The 20,341-nt window shown below is 38.7% G+C and overlaps 1 protein-coding gene across 2 annotated transcripts in view; it reads left to right on the top strand.

Annotated features, from left to right (window-relative positions):
• The window catches only part of grid1a (glutamate receptor, ionotropic, delta 1a), a 289,882-nt gene that overhangs the window by 217,834 nt on the left and 51,707 nt on the right, over nucleotides 1-20,341 (top strand). For both annotated transcript variants that reach the window (XM_031308223.2, XM_031308230.2), the window contains exon 5: nucleotides 19,412-19,465. In XM_031308223.2, the coding sequence (XP_031164083.1) occupies nucleotides 19,412-19,465 (54 nt within the window). The remainder of the gene's footprint in view (nucleotides 1-19,411; nucleotides 19,466-20,341) is intronic.

The raw sequence follows: 20,341 nt of genomic DNA, 5'->3' as shown, positions 1-20,341 counted from the left end.
GTTTTTGCAAAACATTTGTGTAGTTTATATTCTTGTTAAATTGGAACAGTAAAAAACACAGTCACTTTGTCTGTATAAATTAATAGCTTCATCACTCTGTATATTTGTCTCCCTGCAGCATTATGTGAGATGCAATTATACCAAAACCCTACAATATTGTCGGAAGGTTCTGTCTTTGTAAAAATTGTTGCTGTGGGCTCAGGATTATTGCCCAATTCCCAAGTGGCAAAGTCAAAATACAGTAAGTTATGAGTAATTGCAAAGCCAACCACTTGGAAAACAAGTACTGTATTGGTACCCAGCACACAGCCAAAAGCGTATCATTGTCCAAAAGCTCTCGAGAAAATGTTCAATTAAAGTACAGCTCCACTGGAAAGAATACAAATATAAACTCCCATTCAGGTGTCCTCCCTTTTCTACCCTGTTTTTACTTGCTTGCTTTTTCCTGTCCTTATTTTGCTTGTACACAAATATGTATGAGTGAGTGTTCAACATGTGCACATGCATATTCATATGTTCCTTTGATGTGTCCTTTGCAGGTCTGAGTTAACACCCACATGTAAAAGATATAACCATCAATGTTGGAGTAATTACTCAAAAAAGTAATAGATTACACATTACTACTTTAAAGTACTCATATTATGTTACTTTCCCCTTTCCTTTATTGTGTTATATATCTTTTTGTGCATGTTATAGGTTTACAAAGTGAAAAAGCCCAAAGTCCACCCCAAAGGGACTTACCATCTCCAACAGAAAACACTGTTCACAAACTGCTCCAAACATCTCTATTGTAGTCCAGCCTTTACTTTCATGACAAACGTGCGTCACTTTGTAACACACGTTATAATGCTCGCCTAGCTGCTAGCATGGCACTCCCTCATGCTCTGCAACTGACAAGCTAGCAGTACTTACTGTGCATGTGCGACTCCCAACAAAGATGGTACAGAAGTGAGATGTCTCACTCTGTAGCTAAAACAGAGAGCTCAGCACACACGGTGAAAAGAGGAGCTGCCCAAATGTGCAGTACAACAAATATATGGTGTTTTCTGAAAATTAAACCACATAAACCTATTCTGGTACAACCTCTAAATACAATTATGAACCTGAAAATGAACATAATTTGAGCACTTTAAAAAAGTAATGCCTTACTTTACTACATTACATTACTACATTGTATCGTATCATACTAGTCACATTACTTTTGGATTACTCTGTAACTGAGATACACCATAACTTACTTGCCAAATAACAATATAAAGTTAAACCTCATGTATGCCCAGATCAACACAAACCCTTATTATAATGAGGACATACACAATATCTCTCTTTTATGCTCTTTAATACCACAAAATTTGTCAAGAAGTACTGGTGCCGTCTGCTCTTCATAACCTGCATTTTGCCCAGTTTGTTTCGGAAAGACGCAATTCCACTGTCGAAACAGGCAACATTTCATCCATTATGTATGCTGCAACAAGCCCACTTATCTCTGCTTTGTTTACCTGCTGTTGAAAATCAAGTCTTGGCTGGTGTCGGAAACGTGCTCTTTTCATCCGCATCTCAGGGTCCGGGGGTCTTTAGCAACTAGCTTAGGTTAGATGTTGTGTTCGTGGCGGTGGAGAGGTGTTTTTGACCTGGGCACAATATACACTTTACAATCAAGTTTTTGTCCTTTCGCGCAACTCATTTGAAGTAATGGGCATACCTCCACCCCTCAAAAGACGTCTTAAGCGGTGGCTCTGACATTTTTGTTTCGTCTACTTGGAACACGCACGAAACCGGACGCTTGATATATAATTCTCTCCTCACGTTATGCAGATAGTTGAAGAACCCGTAACGCGTTAAATATTTGATAAGTAACTGTAATGTGATTACTGAGTTATCAACAGTAATGTGTTACATTACTGTGTTACAGACAAATGTAATCTGATTACAGTAACACGTTACTTAGTAACACGTTACCGCGTTACCCCCAACACTGATAACCATATACGGTATCTCATTTATGCATAACTACTGTATGTAAATATATGCAGTCTGCATTATATCAATGAGGAACTCTATGTTCAGTTTAGAAAGGGTAGATTTAAAAAAAAATATATATATATAGTTATTTTTCAGTATCTTTCTCACCTCTTACTGCTTTTACAAGTAAACAAGAAACTGTTCCTACTTAGTCTTACATAGAACAATGTTCACTGTGTGTAGTTTCCAGTAACACATCATTTGATTGACTATTAAATTCTAATATAGGTATATAAATTCCCACATATCCATAACCATGGATGTTATGGATTTAGTCACAATCATTTAATGAGGCTATTATTTGCGTAATAGGTCATCAACACCTCAGTGCAGAAACCTGCTGTTCTGAGAAGAGTTTTTCCCAACAAGCCTGTGGGAGTTTCATATGGCTGTCAGTGCTTCTGCATTAGCATTAGCAGATTTATTTTGCATTGGGAGCATTGAATAAAATCCTTAACCGATTCTGATGTAAAAAAAAACCAAAGAGCACTCAGAAGAGAATCGCTGTAAATGCTAATGTGTAAGTGAGCACAGGGGACATATTTTGAACTCGGATTTCACACTCTGCCAAGAATGTTGCTTGATGTTATTGTGCCAACACTTACCCGTATTTAATTTAAGCGTCGTTTTAGAGCTAAAATATTTCAGCATTGTCATGCCAACAAGCCTTCCGTCAAATTAAAATTTGGGCCATGTTAGAAATGTATTTCATGAATCTGTGAATCCATGTTTTTTTGCTTTTGCTTCCATTCATCTGCCCTTCTAAACTCTTGTTTACTTTTCTCCAAAGGGCATCCCGACAGCTATTACTGAAGCATTCTTACTTTTCTTGAGCCCCATGTTTCACATCTCCTGATAACTATTTTTGCATGCATCTGTCTCTGTCTCACACACACACACACACACACACACACTAGCAAGCATACAGGCACACACACTGACATAACATAACATGACAGGGTTTTTGAGGTGCTAAATTCAGCCATGGGCATTGTGACTGTGTCTGTGTTTTTACCTAAAGCAGATAAAGAAACCAAGGTCTCCCAGACTTTCCAAAATATTTACTTTTGCTGTCTCATTACAGTAATAATCAGGACAACCCCCAAAGAGCAAAAACATAATCATAGTTACAACAGAAATGTGATGTAAGTAATTATTATCCTAAAACTACACAGACTGGATGGCATTTAAGAACTGCAGAATAAAAGTAAAGGTTTTCCTGCCCTTTCTCCTTTCCAGAAGACTTACCATGTACCTGCTGCATTCAGCTGAAAACTTCAATGCATTACATTATAAAGAATTTGACAAGTATGAATTCAGCCTGACATGCCCTTCTTTCTCTGTCTGTCTTTGATTGTCATTTTCTTCTATTCATTTTAGTCTTTTTATCTATTCCTCTCATTTTCTTGGTGGTACAATTATCGAGCTAATGAGTAAACTTGAATTTAATTGGTTGCTTAGTCTGCTGTACTGCTTCCAACAAACAATGTGTCATAAAAGCAGCTAGAATTGGACAATGCAGTTCATCTAGGTTCATGTCCAAATGAAAGGTCTGTCTGAATGATACCTTAGTAAATCTTTTCTCCAGGTGACCTATATTTTCTAATGACCTTCATTCACCTAACAGTCTCTTTCCCTAAAACTGTGCAGCTCATTCATCATTTCATTTACTTTACATCCTACACTGTCTCAGACACCGTCCTGTTATTGAGACAATAAACTTCTTCTGTTGTTCTTATGTAACCCAGATCTGAAAACTTTAGATAAAGTATGAAAAGAGGAAATAGTAGCTTTGTTTGTTGTGTGCATTTAGTCTAATTATTTCCACCCTATTAAAGTGGACGTGATTTCAAAGGCTTTGAAGATAACTGTTTTATTAAAAAATTCTTAAGCTGCACTTAATTGCAGCTGATCACTCAAGAGTTTTACATGATATTCTTTTCATATTGTTCAATACGCGTTTGTCACATGAACGGTATAAATGTGCTGAAAAAACATGTTGACAAAGGAAACGTTAATTGAATAAAGACTGCATTTAGGGAATGGGGTGAAGCATCATCTGAGCGTTAAAAAGAATACGACGCAAACATTGAAAGATGCTGCAGATACATATCAATCACAATTTATGTTATGCTCCCCGCAGCTTAGAGAGGGCAAGTGAAGCATGCCACTAAGCCTGAATGAGAGACGAACTCGGGGGAGGGGGGTTATAGTAGTATGGTGAGGCTTCAGGGTGTGTGGCAGGGGGGATAGATGGATGAAGAGGAGGTAGTCTACTGTCCAGGATGCCCTGTAGAATCTCCTCCAGATCCTCCTTTCAAGCAGGCCTTTTCAGCCCTCTATTCAAAAAGCTGTAATTGCATCATTTTTCAAGCCCCTTGCCTCTGTCTGACTGTGAGGCTGGCCCCATTAATCAAACTAATGGAGAAGTAAGTGATTTCAAAATATAGGCTTTGATCATGCACCCTCTATCCTCTCCAACAACTCCGCCTTCTTCTGAGCTTTGGGAGATCCTCTCCTCCCAATCTCCCATATCCTTATTTTCTCACAGCCCTCCTTGTGTACTTCACTAAATACTGTATGGAAAGGGCTGTGTGATTAAAAATGTACTTTCATATTATGCCTTTTTAGTCTTCTATTAATGTACGTGAGTTCTTTGCTTTTGCACATTCTGGCAGTGCTGTGGCTCGCTGGCTTGATCAGAGTTGATTTCCAGTGTATAGCACCAAACTATGAAGTTCTAGAAAATGGTCACTCTAAAATCATTGTGGACTATTAACGGTTAGTATGTCCCAAAGAATCACATTTCAGACACATTTATTGATCTTGATGAGACAGATTAAATTAAAGTGCTCCTCAGGTGTATTGAAAAGCTTGTGCCAGCTATAAAGCAGCAGATCCATTACTCGAGGCCACTACCAGAGCATGCTGCCAAATTAGATTCCTTCCAAGCAAGGGGTAAACTACTGTTCAGGGATAAACTCTTTGTGATACAACCAGTGGTCTTGGGGGAATACAAAAATAAACATTTACAAATGCTTTATTTACTGCACATTTGACTAATTCATTGTCTGTACAACTGCATCCTTTTCAGACTTTGCTCTAATTTCCCCAGAGTGTTGTTTACTGGGATCTATTGTCTATAAAGCCTCTATAAAAGTACTCATTGCCCCAAACAAGTATCATACATGCCAGTATGCATGCTCTCCTAAGCCCATTGTTGTAAACACAATGCTGATTAAGCAAACATTACCAAAAATATTTCATAAAACAATTAACCTATCTCTGAACAATATCTCTCAACATTGTTCAGAGATGTACTGTAGTTGGCAAAGTGCTATCACTGCCGCCTCCTCTTCTCCTTTTCTCTTGCAGCCTTCCTGGCTGTCAGTGTTGTTTGGAATTAGCATTATGTCAAAACTTAAACTTTCACACTCCCACTCTTCAGAACACCTCTTTTTCACATGGCGTTCTGCGAAGGCATGTCTCACCCTGTGCTGAAATAATTAGGATGAGATCCACGTTCATCTCTGGCCCAGCTAACCTCCCACAGTTACCTTTTCTTATTTCTTTTTCTATTTGCCTGCCCACTTATCTTCTTTACGTGTGCTTAATCAGGAAGAGTTTGGTGCATAGAGCCTGTCTACTTATCCCGACCTATAATACCTACTAATATAAGACACAAAGACGTGCTTGATTGTTCAAGAAGAGAGAAACCACATCAATACAGACCCATCGGGCACATTGCAGTGATTTATAAAAGAACTAAAGTGATATTTTTTTTAGGAGAAAACAAATCATTAACACCATGTACCTGATGTACCTGTGTGTCATTTGTTATGGCCTCTGCTCCTGTATCATCATATTTTCCTTTTAGTCTCAGCCTGTGTTGTCAGGCTTCTCACTTCAAAAATATCACTGTTTACTTCCCTGAAGATCAGAGGCAGTGGGAGCAATTTTATATTGGAAGAAGTTCTGTCCCAAGCCCAAATGTTTTAACACACCTTTTATTCAGTGGACATGGCTATTTTTATTTGAGCATGAATGGTCTTTTTCAGGAGCTTGCCTTGATTCTTACTCACACACTTCTACTGTAAAACAGCGAGCTGCCCAGCACACCTGCAGTCTAATACCACCAGCCACTTAGCACTATTGTAAGTGCCTCACTTACTGTCCCTCAAGAATGGTTATTGAGGAAGGATTAGTTATTGGATGGATGGAGTGGTAAAATCCAGAACACATTGGACAGCCACACCTGTTATTTTCAACACCCCAGTGGCAGTAAGGTGCATATCTGCACTGGTGAACACCACCTGTCTTATTTTCAAGTGTTGATGTTCCAGAAAAGCAGCAAATCTTCTGAAAAAAACTCTGAAAAACTCTGTCCCTCACTTGGCACATACCAAACTCTTTTTCTCCTGGCAGGTGATAGAAGAGATTGATAGATAGATTTCTCAACTCAACATTGTTTTCACTCTCCTTCCCTGACAGCAGTAGAGTGAGTAGTTACGTTGAAGCAGTATCAGTGAGTGATCGTGTACCCTCGAGCAGAGATTACAGCAGTGTGTCTGTAGTTGTCTCTGAATGTGTGTTTGGGTGTTCTTACGTGGCGGGCGCTGCCTCCTTATAGGCCATGTGAGAAACAAGTCCACTAAAGAGCCTGACAGGCTTCCAGAGCCATGGGTGTCATTCTAGGACACTGACATGGGTGTGATGTAAGGACACTGCAGTGAGTTGTCTTTAGTCAGAGGGCTGTATAACTTTACTGTAATGCTCTACAAGGACCTGTCTGCAACCGTTTTAGCATGTTTTCAAGGCTGTCTATTTTTGGCTCTACAAAAATAATAGGTCTCAGCTTCCCATTATGTCAGCTTTTATGAAGAACAAAACAGCTTCTAAATTACTCAAGACCCTCTACACAAAACTGTTTCAAGAAGTTTGAATAAAACAATGGAGAGATTTCCATTTGTGCCAGTTTTGTAAAACACTACCTATCCTGCCCTGAATGCAACATTGACTAAATGGGCAGCTCAATTAATTATTTATATGTTTCCAAATAAAAATCACTTACCTCTTTCTTAAGTTGTGTTTTTCGTGGTGTGAAGTTCAGTGTGAAAGGAAAGTTCTGTGATCCATTATTCTAAGCTAATGGCCTTGGAATGGTACAAAGTGCTTTTATGGAAAACAATTATTGTATTTCACTCAGCTTAAAACACTCGACTAATGTTAGCATTGTTGGCGTTTATTATTCAGTTGCATTTAAATAGCATCCTTTTGCTTATCTATTGTCTTTGCTTGCATCCAGTCCCATGAGTTACATATTTTAATGTTTATAGGATTTTGCTTGTCAACTTCAATTTGTGTGTTGCAACGTACAGGTTTTGCCCAGGCGTCCTTGTTCCAGGTTATCTGCCAGCTCGTGTCATAAACTAATGGTGTCTCACTCTTCAGCTTTGATCATTCTTAACCAATAACACCAAAGAGCATCAAAGAGCTGCTTCAAAAATTAAAAAGATCTTAGGGAGATTGGGAACAATCTCAGTCACGTTTGCATGTTTCCAAAAATACAATCCTAATGCAGCATACAATTATTGTTTGTTCTCTGGAACATTAATGTTCTGTGTAATATTGTCCTCTCCTTTTACGCTGTGTTAAAATATGATTGTTAATATAACGCTACATTTGTGTTGGTGTTGTGTAAATACAGTACATTGACTCTATATATATATATATATATATATATATGATTGTCCTTGTGTTGTAACTGTAGTCACAGATGAACAAAATAACTTTTGGTGTGGTAATCAGTTTCTTCTCTGTTAATTATCCTGGTTTCATACATTCATCAGCTGTGCAATAAAAATTCAATTGCAAATATCATCAAAGATCCACAACATAAATTTCCGCCATGGTGCAGGGGATTTAGTTTATGCTCAGTGCTTCCCCAAGGACACGGTGCAGAAATGCAAAGTAATTTCTCTTCTGCTAAGATGTATTGTTCAAGAAGTGTTCTTTGGTGTCTTGTTAAAATGCTAACTAAGTTTGAATTTTCCTACAAGCTGTTTTTATTCAAAGCAAAGCTTGCTCACAATGTCACACACTTGCTTGCTTTGCTTCTTAACTACTACTACTCTTATCTACTGTATATGTGGAAGCCTGACTAAAACGATCTGATCATGAGAACGTTGAATATTTTGGAGATGCATATGCCAGGGCTTAAGATTCCTATCCACAAAACAGTGTAACTATGGACTAAACCCTAATCAATCAATCAACCTGGCTGTATAGATACTTGGCACTAATCATAGTGTTTACATTTAAGCCAAGCAAATTCCATTTGTATTTTCTGTGACAACATCATGATAAGTGATGAGCAAGATCTTTTCAAAGTGCATTGTAATGGTGCTGTAGTGTTAATGACTAATGTTTTGATGTTCCTTTTCAAAAAGGAGGAATTATTTTGGCTGCATTATGCAAAAAGAAAAATGTTTTTAATAGTAAAAGCAATCACAATTAGGCTAATGAAATGGCTCCAGTTCAACTTTATTTATCTACATACCCTCTCATTACAAGACTGTCTCAAGGTACTTGTTGGTGTGGTGGTGGGCTAAAGTCATGCTCAGGCAATGGCCATTGCACTGTTTGAAAAATAGCAACTGTTCCAAAACCCTCGCCCTGAAGGCTCCTACTCTTTACTGAATGCCTGCACTCAGGAGGCTCTTCAGCGTGCTATGGTATTCATAAAATGCCACACCTTGTTTTAATCCTGTTAGTGACTCTCGGAAATCCCCCTCACAACATTACAGCTCAAAAAATGTGATGAAGTCAACAGAGGGAATATGTCACAGGGACCGTTAAAGAGTAGCCAACACATACTTTTACTGAAGATTCGTCAAATACAGATATAACAGAAGAATGGTTCACGGTCCTAAGACAGAAAATAAGTGCTTATTTGATATTGGTACCCCTCCCCCAGCTTCAACCAATCTTTTTGAACACTTTTCATCATTCATGTGACAACCAAATGTATCCCAAGATAAAAGCACATGTCAGGTATTAACTTAAATTAAGTAAATGTAAGTTAAATCAAATTTGACAAAACTGTGATTTGTTTTAAATGAATTGTACTGATAGTTAAATATTGCAAGTTAGTGCAAAAACAGTAAATATTTACCTTTTGTACATATTTATATACATTAAAAAGAAACGTTGTATTTTAGCCCTGGGCACAGTCCTAAGGTTCCTAATTTAGTCCATATATCGAGGATAATGTGCCAACTGGTGAGTCTCAGTGGGGACATTAGCTATTCCGCTCATGGCTATAGTGTAAGCCTGTGGGAAGCTAACTACATGCAGGGAGGAACTAGCGGCCTCAGTACCATGGCAGATGGGAGTCTTGATTTGTTTTTAATGTGACACGTGTGTGCCATCTTCTTGGGAGGGCCACCTGGTCTTGAATACTGACAGTGGAAGGTCAGAAGAGATTTGATCGGGTGCTGGATTTTTATGAAGGACTGCAGATCAGTATCCCATCTGACTTTTCTCTTGGTTTTATCAGTTGCTGTATATTTTGAGCATCAGTCATTAATTGATAGTAAGATTTATGAATAAGGGTGCCATTTGAACTATTTTCTTTACAGAGCACATAGAACAGCCCATAGAACTGACTAGCATTAGTAAAGGTTTTCCAATCCCTTAGTGATATAACATTATGACTTTTTAAGCTTTTCATAAACAATTCATCTTTGCATTAGACTCTAAGTGTCTTCATCTGCTCTTCATGTTTTGTTCCTTATCAATTCCTCTGTAGACAACACTTTCATTTTTGACAACATTATTGTGTATAATCAAGGACCTATGCTGTCATGAAGAGCTGTGATTGTGTCGCTAACCTTCTCACTCTAAATTGTGAGTTATGTTTGGTTCTAATAAATTATGGATGCTAATTGTCACAGAAAAAAAAAGGCGTGGCGTTGATGAACCCAGTCTCTAAAATAACCCATGCATGTATGTACTAGAGCTGTCAATCTTCCTCTATAATACCATTCGAATTCCATTTGATATTTTTTTTAATATTCAAATAATGTTTGAATATTTAATGCTCAATTGCAGCCTGTAAAATAATATGTAGTACACTACTCAGGCTTATGCATTGTCGACGGCATTACAAGCATGTGGTTGTTGTTACACGTTCCATCCACTAGAGGGACTTCTAACATTAGCCTGGCCTTGAGGGGACCTGCACGCAACTTTGTTTACATTCATTTTCCACCACGAGCACACAGCGAAAAACACAAATCAACAGAGAACTCTGGAATGAAACATTATCAACAAGTGTAGCAAAGCAGCTCTGTTGTAAAGGCTAACAGTGCTCGGTTAGCACAATGATATCATGTTAGAAAGCACAGCCGAAACGTTTTGTCATAAACTAGCTAGGTAAGTAACAAATGATGCTAACGGCATTGATAACTAAGCCAAACGGTGCTGTCACTACTATTTTAGTGATTTATAAGCAACCTGTTTCTTGCAGATTGTCACGTTACTGAGAATACAGCTATTAGAAGGTAATATATAAGTAGAAGCTAACTCTGACAGCTGTAGGGAAGCTAACATTACCTTTAGCTGCCTTCATGAAGCTCCCAGCTACGCTAACGTTACTGTACCTCGCGACGCAGTTAGAAAACAAGAATGAGCTAACTAATGTTAACATAAGCACTTTGGCTCGGTGAAAGTCAATTTTAAAGTCATGTTAAAACTATTTCCCGTCCTTCTTAACGATTTCCTGCCGCAGCCTGTCACTCCCCCGTGTACTAACGTTACTCGGTACGTAACGTTAGCTCCGTAATGTTGTACTAACGTTATCTTAGACCTCACAATGCCTTGTGTTTCTCACTCCCGCTAAGTTATTGTTCATAAGACATGACATGAGTGACACATGCGGGTAGGCCAAGGCGAGAAGAGGGATATTAGCTAATGTTAGCCAACATATTTATAAAAAAGTCACATTCGAATAGTAATTTCAGCATTCGAATAGTATTGATTTTTTTACTATTCGAATTATATTTGAATTTCGGCATTTGTTCCAACAGCCCTAGTATGTACCCATACATGGTATGTCTGTACCAGTCTAAATAGATAGATAAAGCAGATAAAGTGGTTTGAAGGTGTATTTCCACAGCAACAGTGGCTGGGTTCAGAGGGACTATTGCCATTTTTTATGGCAGACCTCATTACTCCTTCCTGACTTCTTTGTGAGATCCTTACACCAAAGGAAAACACAAAAAGGTGGGACAGCTTCAAAAATCTTTTCATTGTCCACCCTGTTCAAATTATACCAACATACTAAGACTCTGAAAGGTCCCCATTTCAAACCAACAGGGGCCCTTTGTTGTTATACACCCAGAGCTGACCTTAAAACTATGGTGCATGGCCTCAAACAGGGACACATCTGTTGTCATTGAAGACTCCCTGAGTAGGTGGGACAAAGAGGGAGGGGGGTAAGCAAAGCCATCTCTGCATTCTGAGAGCAGTTCACTGACTTGAAAATGTAACAATCAGTGCATAAATGTACTCACTATAATATATACGATGTTAGGGTTTGTATCTTTCCCTCTCGAATGATAACTAGATACGCAATCTACAGTCAGATACCCTAATCCTTAAGCCACAAAGTTAAATTTTTTAAAACTTTAAATGGTAAATGTGTGACTAAAATAAATTAATTATATCCTCAATTGCAATGCCCCAGAAAATTCTGTCTTCTGCCACACAAACAATAATACACTTTGCACTGACACTAGATAACTTTCTTAGCCAGTTCACTTTCAGTTATCAAATGCTGCAAACTGAGCATTGTTTACCTCAGTTTCTGGGTCAGTGTCATCCCTTTGAATCTAGTATTTTCAATAATGCTGTGTGGCTTCAGGGACCAGGAGGAGTTGGCGCCGGTTAGAATTAGCATTACTGCAGCTGACACTTTCCTCTCGTTGACTGCCAATAGCGATGTTTGAAGAGACTGCAAATTCAATGTAAAGAGTCCAAGCAGGGTTATAAATGATAGTCTGAAGACACTTATTTTGAAGACACATTGAATTTAGATCATTATCTAAACTGTAAGCTGCAGGGTGGGGATTCGCTTCACTTGGAAGATCTGTACACTGTGAAGTGATCAAATGAGAAAGCTGTTAATTACAACGTTTATATTTATTTATGTTGGTGCTAGACTCATCCTACATTTGCGGGGGCAAGTTTTAGTCCAGCCCAAGTGAAAATGTCACTGTTGGAATACATACAGTAGTTGTGATGTAAAAGCTCCTGTAGCTCATATTGGAAGCAAACTATGCTAATTATCACAAACAATAATTTTAATCAGCAATTCAAGTAGGCTACAATTTGGCTTAACTTGTAGTCTCACTGCAGCTTTATTTTCTATTATTTATCCTACCCTCATTGATATAAATGGGATGGAAAAAATAATAGAAACACCTGTCTGTGTAACATTTCTCTAAGGGACTGTTTGTTATTTAATTAAGGGGCCACCTGAGGAGTTTTGTGGCCTCTAACCTAAAAAGACGTGACCCTCCCCTCGTCAGTAATGATTTCCCTATGACCCTCCTAAATGATTTGAAAAAGAGGAATGACCCTCCCCTTGCATGCAAGTTTACACTTAGCAAAGAAGTCCAGATACCATTTGATTTTAACAGCCATGATGTACAGGAGTTAACCTCTGCATTCTCATCTTACACATCACACTCCTCTGTTATGGTGTGGTGGCCATTTCAGTAGATTTACTCACTAACATTATTGTGGAAACACAATAAGCATAGAAACTAAATGCACACTTCATGCATTACTTCAGATACTAAGTTACTCCTCTAGTAAACTAGTATTCATATGAAATAAAACAATAAAACATTGAGACCATTCAGCAAAGGACGCTGGGATATAACCAATTCAACACTGGTTGCTATGGACTTGTCACTAGGCTTCGTCATTGTATATTTTAGAACATAGGTAAAGCTGCCGAAGCTGAACATTGTATTCCAAAACATATATGTTTATTTTTAAAGCAGATTTTAAGTTACATGGTAACAATTTAACAATTCGCCCTTATGAAATCCAATCGCGGCACGGCTGTTTTGGAACGCAATAGACAGACGCTTAAATTCAACTAAAATGTAACAGTAAACAATCAGTGTTGGACCTACAGTCTGTTGAGATGCCTCTACAAACTCACCATAAAACGTTAAGACACGTTGAGAAAAAAAGATCCCTATTTTGCCGTAATCCAATGACACGAAAAAGTAATCCACAGCGATCAGTAGATCCACAAAAAGGTAAATGACACGGTGTATCCAGCAAGGCGTCATATTCACCAGCCAGCTCCAAACAGGTGAACGAGGCCTCTCCACTTCGCCGTTTAAACAAAGTGGAATAAACGTATAAAAGTCCAAATCTACACAAATGCCGCAATCAATTAGTAAGCTGACATCACATGTATATAGATGGCATTTAGGAAACCTTTATTGCAAGGTTGGCACGGCAAGCTGTCCAGACTAGTGCAACAGTAACTTTCGTTTTTTGCGTCCTGCTGCTCCCATCGTTAGCCAGGTAATATTTGTTTTACTAAAGCAGTATATGAAATCAGATGTATTACCTATCACCATTTAGTTGTTTTGTGTTATTTAAGATATTTATAAAATATCTGGTCATGCCAGATGTAATTATTCCACTCATTTTTTAAACAATGCAATTACTTGTTTGAGCCACCAGGGGGGCAGTGCTCCTCCTGCCCCCCCAGCAAACTCCTCGTATGCGGTCAGACCATCTGCTAGGGGGCCGAGACTGAAAGCCACATGGATAAATATGCACCAAACAAGCCACTTTGAAATTTTGCTCTTTTCATGAATAAAAAAGTTGGGTGACCCCCCCACCCAGACTAAAAAATGTTGGATGACCCTCCCCTATTTTCCTCCGGTGGTCCATTCCATAAATACCGAACGGTCCCTAAAACAGTTTTATCAAAAACTGATTATAACCTTCATGAAGGTAGGATTTAATGCAGGAGTTGGTTATAATAGACTAAACATGTTTTGTGTACCTATTAAACCAAAATGTACAATCCAAACTGGCTTTGCTTTTAAACATTCCAAACATGTTTTGTACTGTAACAAATAATTGTATTGGATGAGTTTACACTTAGCACTCATCTTTTCACATTCATGAGATTCCTCCTCAGTCGTCTGAGCCTTGCCCAAACCTCCCCCCACCTATTTCCACATCCTTCTAACCGCAATTCCTCTCAATCCCTCTTCGGCTGTCACGGTTTTAAATTGGAGTTGGCATTCTATGGCTGCCTTTGTAGCATTGCTACTGTATAAGAACATGCCTGGGGTTCTTTGCCTCTCTGATTAGAGATCTTACTGTCGCCAGGCTTTGGCTGTATCAACCGTATAGAATATTCCTCAGATGTCACTCCAGGCTCTTGTCTATGCCTCCGTCTCCAAAACCACATTGCTCTTCAGAGTTTCACTATTACATCATGTACTGAAGTGAATGGAAAGACAGAAAACACACAAAGCCGAAATTATTCTGCCTAGATGTTGATAACATTTAAGGTCTCAAATGGATTTTTAGACTTTGGTGTGATCAAGTTTAAGCAATGGGGAAAACCCTTGCTTAGTTTAACTGAAATAGGACGACGTGTGATTAGGAAAGGGCTGATAAGGCAAAATAATGTAGTAATTGTACTGAGACATACGTTTTTTATTTTTTTATTTTAATAGGTGCAAGTTTGGAATCCTAATAAGCAACTCCCTGAAGTACTGTAAGCACAGCATGTTTTGGGCTATTTCTGAGATCTCAAGCCGCTTTTCAATTAAAATCAAATTTTGAATTTTGAATGAATGAATCTGAACTATTGGCCACTCACAGTTAGAATTGAAACAAAACCAGTCTCAATTTACTGTTGATGTTAGGGGAAATGGCAACAATGACTAACAATGAATGACAAAACAGTGATCAGCTATAACTTTAGCACAGCTTTCAGTCTGTTATAGCAGCTCTCAAACACTTCAGTATGTCAACACAATTATTCATTTGTCAAATCCATACAGCACCACACAGACATTTAGCTTGACAAGAGTTCTTTTCTACAGTGTCTAAAGTTTGCAAGTGTTCAGTTGTGCTGTGAACTGCGACTGAACCTCTCAAGTGGTGGGTTCTTTTGTGCCTAGGGCTTCAACGAAACATTTCAGCTGGTACACATTAACTAACAGTGCTCTAGACTAACTTTTCCACTGGAAGAAGGTGCTTCTCAGTTTGTCGCACCAGCACATGATTTGGTCACACCCTTTTTTTTGTTACAGCATGGTATTAATCAGTGACCTTGCATTCTGATGAATAGTTGTCTTAATTTGCATTACGTTTTGCATTGATGTAAATATTGACAGAGATTTGATATTTGTAAAATATTTTATTCTAAATTTTATCTGAATATTATTCTAACTGCTAAAAAGAAGTCGGGAAGGGCTTAGTGTTTTGGGTCATGCATCAGTCCCTGCAGGTTTAGTGTTTATTACTGTTCTTGTACAACTTCAAAATGTCAAGCTTAAACTGTGTTAACCTGGTAACAAGTTGAGAGTAGCCAGCAATGGACGGGCCACGTTGCCTACAATACACATTCGGCGTAGCTTTCCTCTTGTACAGCAACCACGGGTACTGCGTTAGCCTTTGTGGTTTAAAGTGGTACTTTTTCTTCTGGCGGCTGTGGCTCAGGCGGTAGAGCGGTTATCTACCAATCGGTGATTCGATCCCTGGCCCTGTCGAAGTGTCCTTTGGCATTGAACCCCAAATTGCTCCCGATGCTGATGTTTATCTGATAAGTAAGACCTTGTCTGGCAGCCTGGCGCCAGTGTATGAATGTGTGTGTGAATGGTGAATAGTGCCTGAAGTATAAAAGTGCTTTGCTCAGTTGTTAAGACTAGAAAAGTGCTATATAAATGCAGTCAATTTACACTTTAATCATCAGTGGCGTCTGAGTTGAAACCTCCTCCTCTCTATCTTCATTTTGCTTATTAAAATAATCAGCTGTGGACTGCTTCATTTTTGGAACACGGTAATAGGATTTTTTGTATGGTTCTATGCCACTATGTACATGCGCATCATGTGCTGTGCACAGACACAAAGTACTGGTGGGGGCACCAATTATAATGATCACCATGCACCTCCATATGCGACCACACTACTGTACTTGATTGTTTTTTACTGATGATAATGGCATCTGACAGATTTTTTCTGCAACAATGAATGCAGTTTAAGGAGTTTTCGTCTCTCTTGAATGTCAAGGTTTTTCTTCAAGGCAGAGAAAAGAGTTCTCATTGTCAGATTTTTTTCAGGACTTGAGAGAGATAATGATTTTAATTAATGGATTACTCGCACATGAAAGGATTAATCTGATATTGTCCCATCATACAGATTACAGGAACCCCTGAGTTATCTTTTGCTTTTAACTTAAAGGTTTACGTTGTTTTGCTGATAAAAGATTGCATCAAGTTATGTCTCTTGTCAAAGCAAACAGTCCTTCTGTCTTATTAAGAAATGGTTCAAGTGCTAATGCAATTATGGAAAAAATCTACAATCTACAACTGAAATAATAAAACTCAAACATAGAAATAAAATCTTTCTATATATGCATATTTAGAAAATCTTCGAGTTTACCTAAAAACACACTCACACATGTACCCTCCACACACAGTTCCCTTTTATCTGCTACTGCTCTTTCTTTTTGTTCACCTTTTGCCTAAAGTGGTCCCTACGGCTCTACATTGAGCATTGTAGCCTTCATTTTTCTCAGAATCTTGCTTTGCTCCATGCCTGCAAACAAATGCACACACACACACACACACACACACACACACACACACACACACACACATGCCCTCCAGTGTTATGTTGTGCCTTAAGGTTGTGTGACACAATAGTGAAATATTTCCTTTCTTCTCTGCCTTTATCAAATTTAAAATGTCACTCCTACCATGATAAATACTTATATTACATGAATAACAATATTAATTACAATACCAACATTGTGAATGTATATAATTATTGAGCCAATCCTTGATGGAAGGACAGAATAATCTTTTTAATTTTAGACCCATGTAGTTAAGTAAGCAGAGTGGACAATAGTTGGTCTTTTACTACATAAATCTTCAGACATGCATCTCTCTGGTATTGCATAACATCCATTGCTAATGTTGGCCTACACATCTGAATTTCAGGGCAATTTATAAAGGCATATAGCCCCACGCTTTAATTTTAAGCACGAGACGTGGTATTTCAACCATGGAGGTAAATATTGCTCTTGCACCAGTATGGTTCTCTTGCAGTTTGATGAGCTCAATCTGAGAATGAGAGGAGCATTAAAATCAAATCATGACTCTTCCAAGGTTAGAAGATCGATTGGCAGCTTTTGGTGCTGTGCTCTGCACCAGCTATTATTAATGAGCATGGTGTTGTCGAGTAAAAATCCAGCATGTTTCCGCCAGTTATATGTTGAGACATCAGTCTTCATTGCTTTGTGTGAAAGGGATTCATTTGGACACTAATGATAGCAATTTGCAGGAGAGGGCATGCATTGAGACGTTAAGCATGACAGATGTAAAATGTGTGCAGTCTCATGACAGGTGGTTTATGGTAATTCCACAGTGAGTTATTTTCACCTGTACGGAAAGGTTTCCGGCCACTTACATGCACTTCAGTAAACGGATTACAGTACAATTTTTGAAACCTGATTTCTAAATGTCATGTAAACACTGTTTCTGTAATTGGGGTAAAGAAACCTGATTTTTTTCCTAGAAAAAGCAGATTTATCTGCTGTGTATATGTGTAACTTGGTTTACACATTACAGGCCTGACAAAAGACTTTAGATAAGGAGAGTATCGGCCTGACAGCAGTGGGATGGGATGAAGGGAGAGACTATTACAGATCAGTCAGTCTGTGTCAATATAAGGTTTCCATCACTGAACATTTGAAAATTCAAACAGTAGAAACACAGTAGGGATTTCTGGCACAACTTCACCTACTTAAGGTACATGGAGAAGGGAAAAATATGAACAGGTCAAAGGTGGAGTGAGAGTGCACAGATTTTCTTCACAGTGAGTGATTCTTTGACTTTTACGAGGTCAAAACTCCAACACTTAGTATAAAGAGCAACTTCATTGTCATACCTCATTATTGGATGATCCTGATGAAGGCTGAAGGCCACAAGCAGAAAATGCATTAGTCTGACAAAGGTGGTCTTTATACTAGAAGTGTTGCTGGAGTTTTGACCTCTAAGGCTGAGAGGACCTCTTGTCCTCTCAGCCTTAACATCTTACTACAAACCTTACCTCTTTAGTAGGTGTTTATATATTGGTATATTTTTATATTAGTACTGTATTTCTTCAGAGTTGACTCTAGTAGTCTATATCGACAACGTTTCATTTCCGGGATTGTTCAGGTGCAGCCGGAAATTTTGCCGGATGTCCGTCACATTCCGCTTTCTTTGTGTTGGCATTCTAAACTCCGGTGGATTTATGAGGACTATGGTTAACTGCTCCTTAGATCTCTGCAAGGTAAATCCAGACAGCTAGCTAGACTATCCGTCGAATCTGAGTTTTCTGTTGCACGACTAAAACAACCTTTGAACGTACACACGTTCCACCAAAACAAGTTCCTTCCTGAGGCTATTTTGCAGAGGCACTGTTGCTCCGTCCGGCGCTTAGCGCCGCCCCAGACAATTGTAATTGGTTTAAAGAAATGCCAATAAACCACTGCACGTTTTTTCTCCCATCCCAGACTGCTGTGTGAACTAGCCAGACCCTTCTCCGCAGCGCTGTGGAGTAAGGTTTGGCAATGCGAGACTAACTCTCTAGTGCCACAGACAGGTTGCAGATTTATATCCAACAGTGGCACCAATTTCTGCAGGCTTCACATTTTCTGTTACTTTCAAAATCTCTGAAGTGAGTAGGGCTAATGAAGTAAGTCCCATAGCAGTGGGCATAATATGTGCATTTGTACTTCAGGCTTCATTTTCAAATCCAATGTAAAAATATTCAGCTTGTATATAGCTGGTGTGCTCAACATGGCATAATTTATCATGGCTGGTGTGTCCAATATCCTCCAGGCAGTGTGATATTGATGCATGATGTTATTTCCTTCCCTGACCCATCGGACCAGCACTCTCTCTGTGATCCAAGATGTCTTGATTTACAAATTAAGCTCCAGACAGACCCGGGGGGTGACTGACATGAGCTATTGTAAGATCTCTATGATATGCACACAAGGTTCTGAAAATGTCCTTCTTTCTTTGTCCGTCCTCTCTCTTTCTCTTTTTATTCATCACTACAGGCTGTGGAAACCAACCTGGCATCCAAGGACAGTCACTGGGTCTATGCCAATGAGGTAAGGCCAAACACACTTGTATGCACCTGAGTGAATTTAGACCTTAGTGTGAGTTTGCCTCTGTCAACACAGTCTCATTTGCACAAACACATGAAAACCTACAACACTGTCACTGTGCACACTTTCATATTCATTTAAATTAGCAGCACATCTTTTGTTTTCATTTTATCTTGGCTGCCTGAGCGACTGGGCCTTTATGTGATATTGTATAATTGCCCTCCCTTTAACTGTTGACGTTAGTGTGTCTTTTCTCCTCTGTACCAATGTTCAGTGTGTCTGACATTGACCTGAAGGGTCTTCTAAAGTGGCTGTAACAACACAAAATTCAGATGCACTTACAGAGCAATACAAGACAGAGCAGTGGACTTTAGCTTAAGTGCCTCAGCGCTGCATTTCCCTTAATTCAAAATGATCTGGAGATAAGGGGGGTTATAGGATTGGCCTGATACTAAAAGCAGTGTGAAATAAATACTTTAGATAAAATGTTTTTTCCCATGATTAACCTGGAATATATGCATTGCGGTGCCTAATAGGATGTCTATGTGTTTTAATGAAATGTCACCTCTTCACTTACACAAACATCTGTGCTCAACATCCAAAACAAGACCCATATTGATCCATAATCCATGGAGCATGATTGTGTGTCTGTTGCCCAGATATCCATGTTGTCTAAGCAACAATCAATTTTCACACACTGCAGTCATGTGATGTAAATTTACTCTTGACACAGAAATTGATAACCTATATTGGTCACTAGACTTTAACCAACAAGTATGAAATAGTTGCTTTAGTTAGAGATTCACAGTGTAGCATTTCAGTGTATTTCAGTAGCTCAAATATTGATTTACAAAAGTTAATGAGGCTCAATGTGTTGAA

The sequence above is a fragment of the Sander lucioperca genome, chromosome 15, assembly GCF_008315115.2.
Source record: "Sander lucioperca isolate FBNREF2018 chromosome 15, SLUC_FBN_1.2, whole genome shotgun sequence".
Taxonomy (NCBI): domain Eukaryota; kingdom Metazoa; phylum Chordata; class Actinopteri; order Perciformes; family Percidae; genus Sander; species Sander lucioperca.
This window is presented reverse-complemented; position numbering and strand designations above follow the sequence as displayed.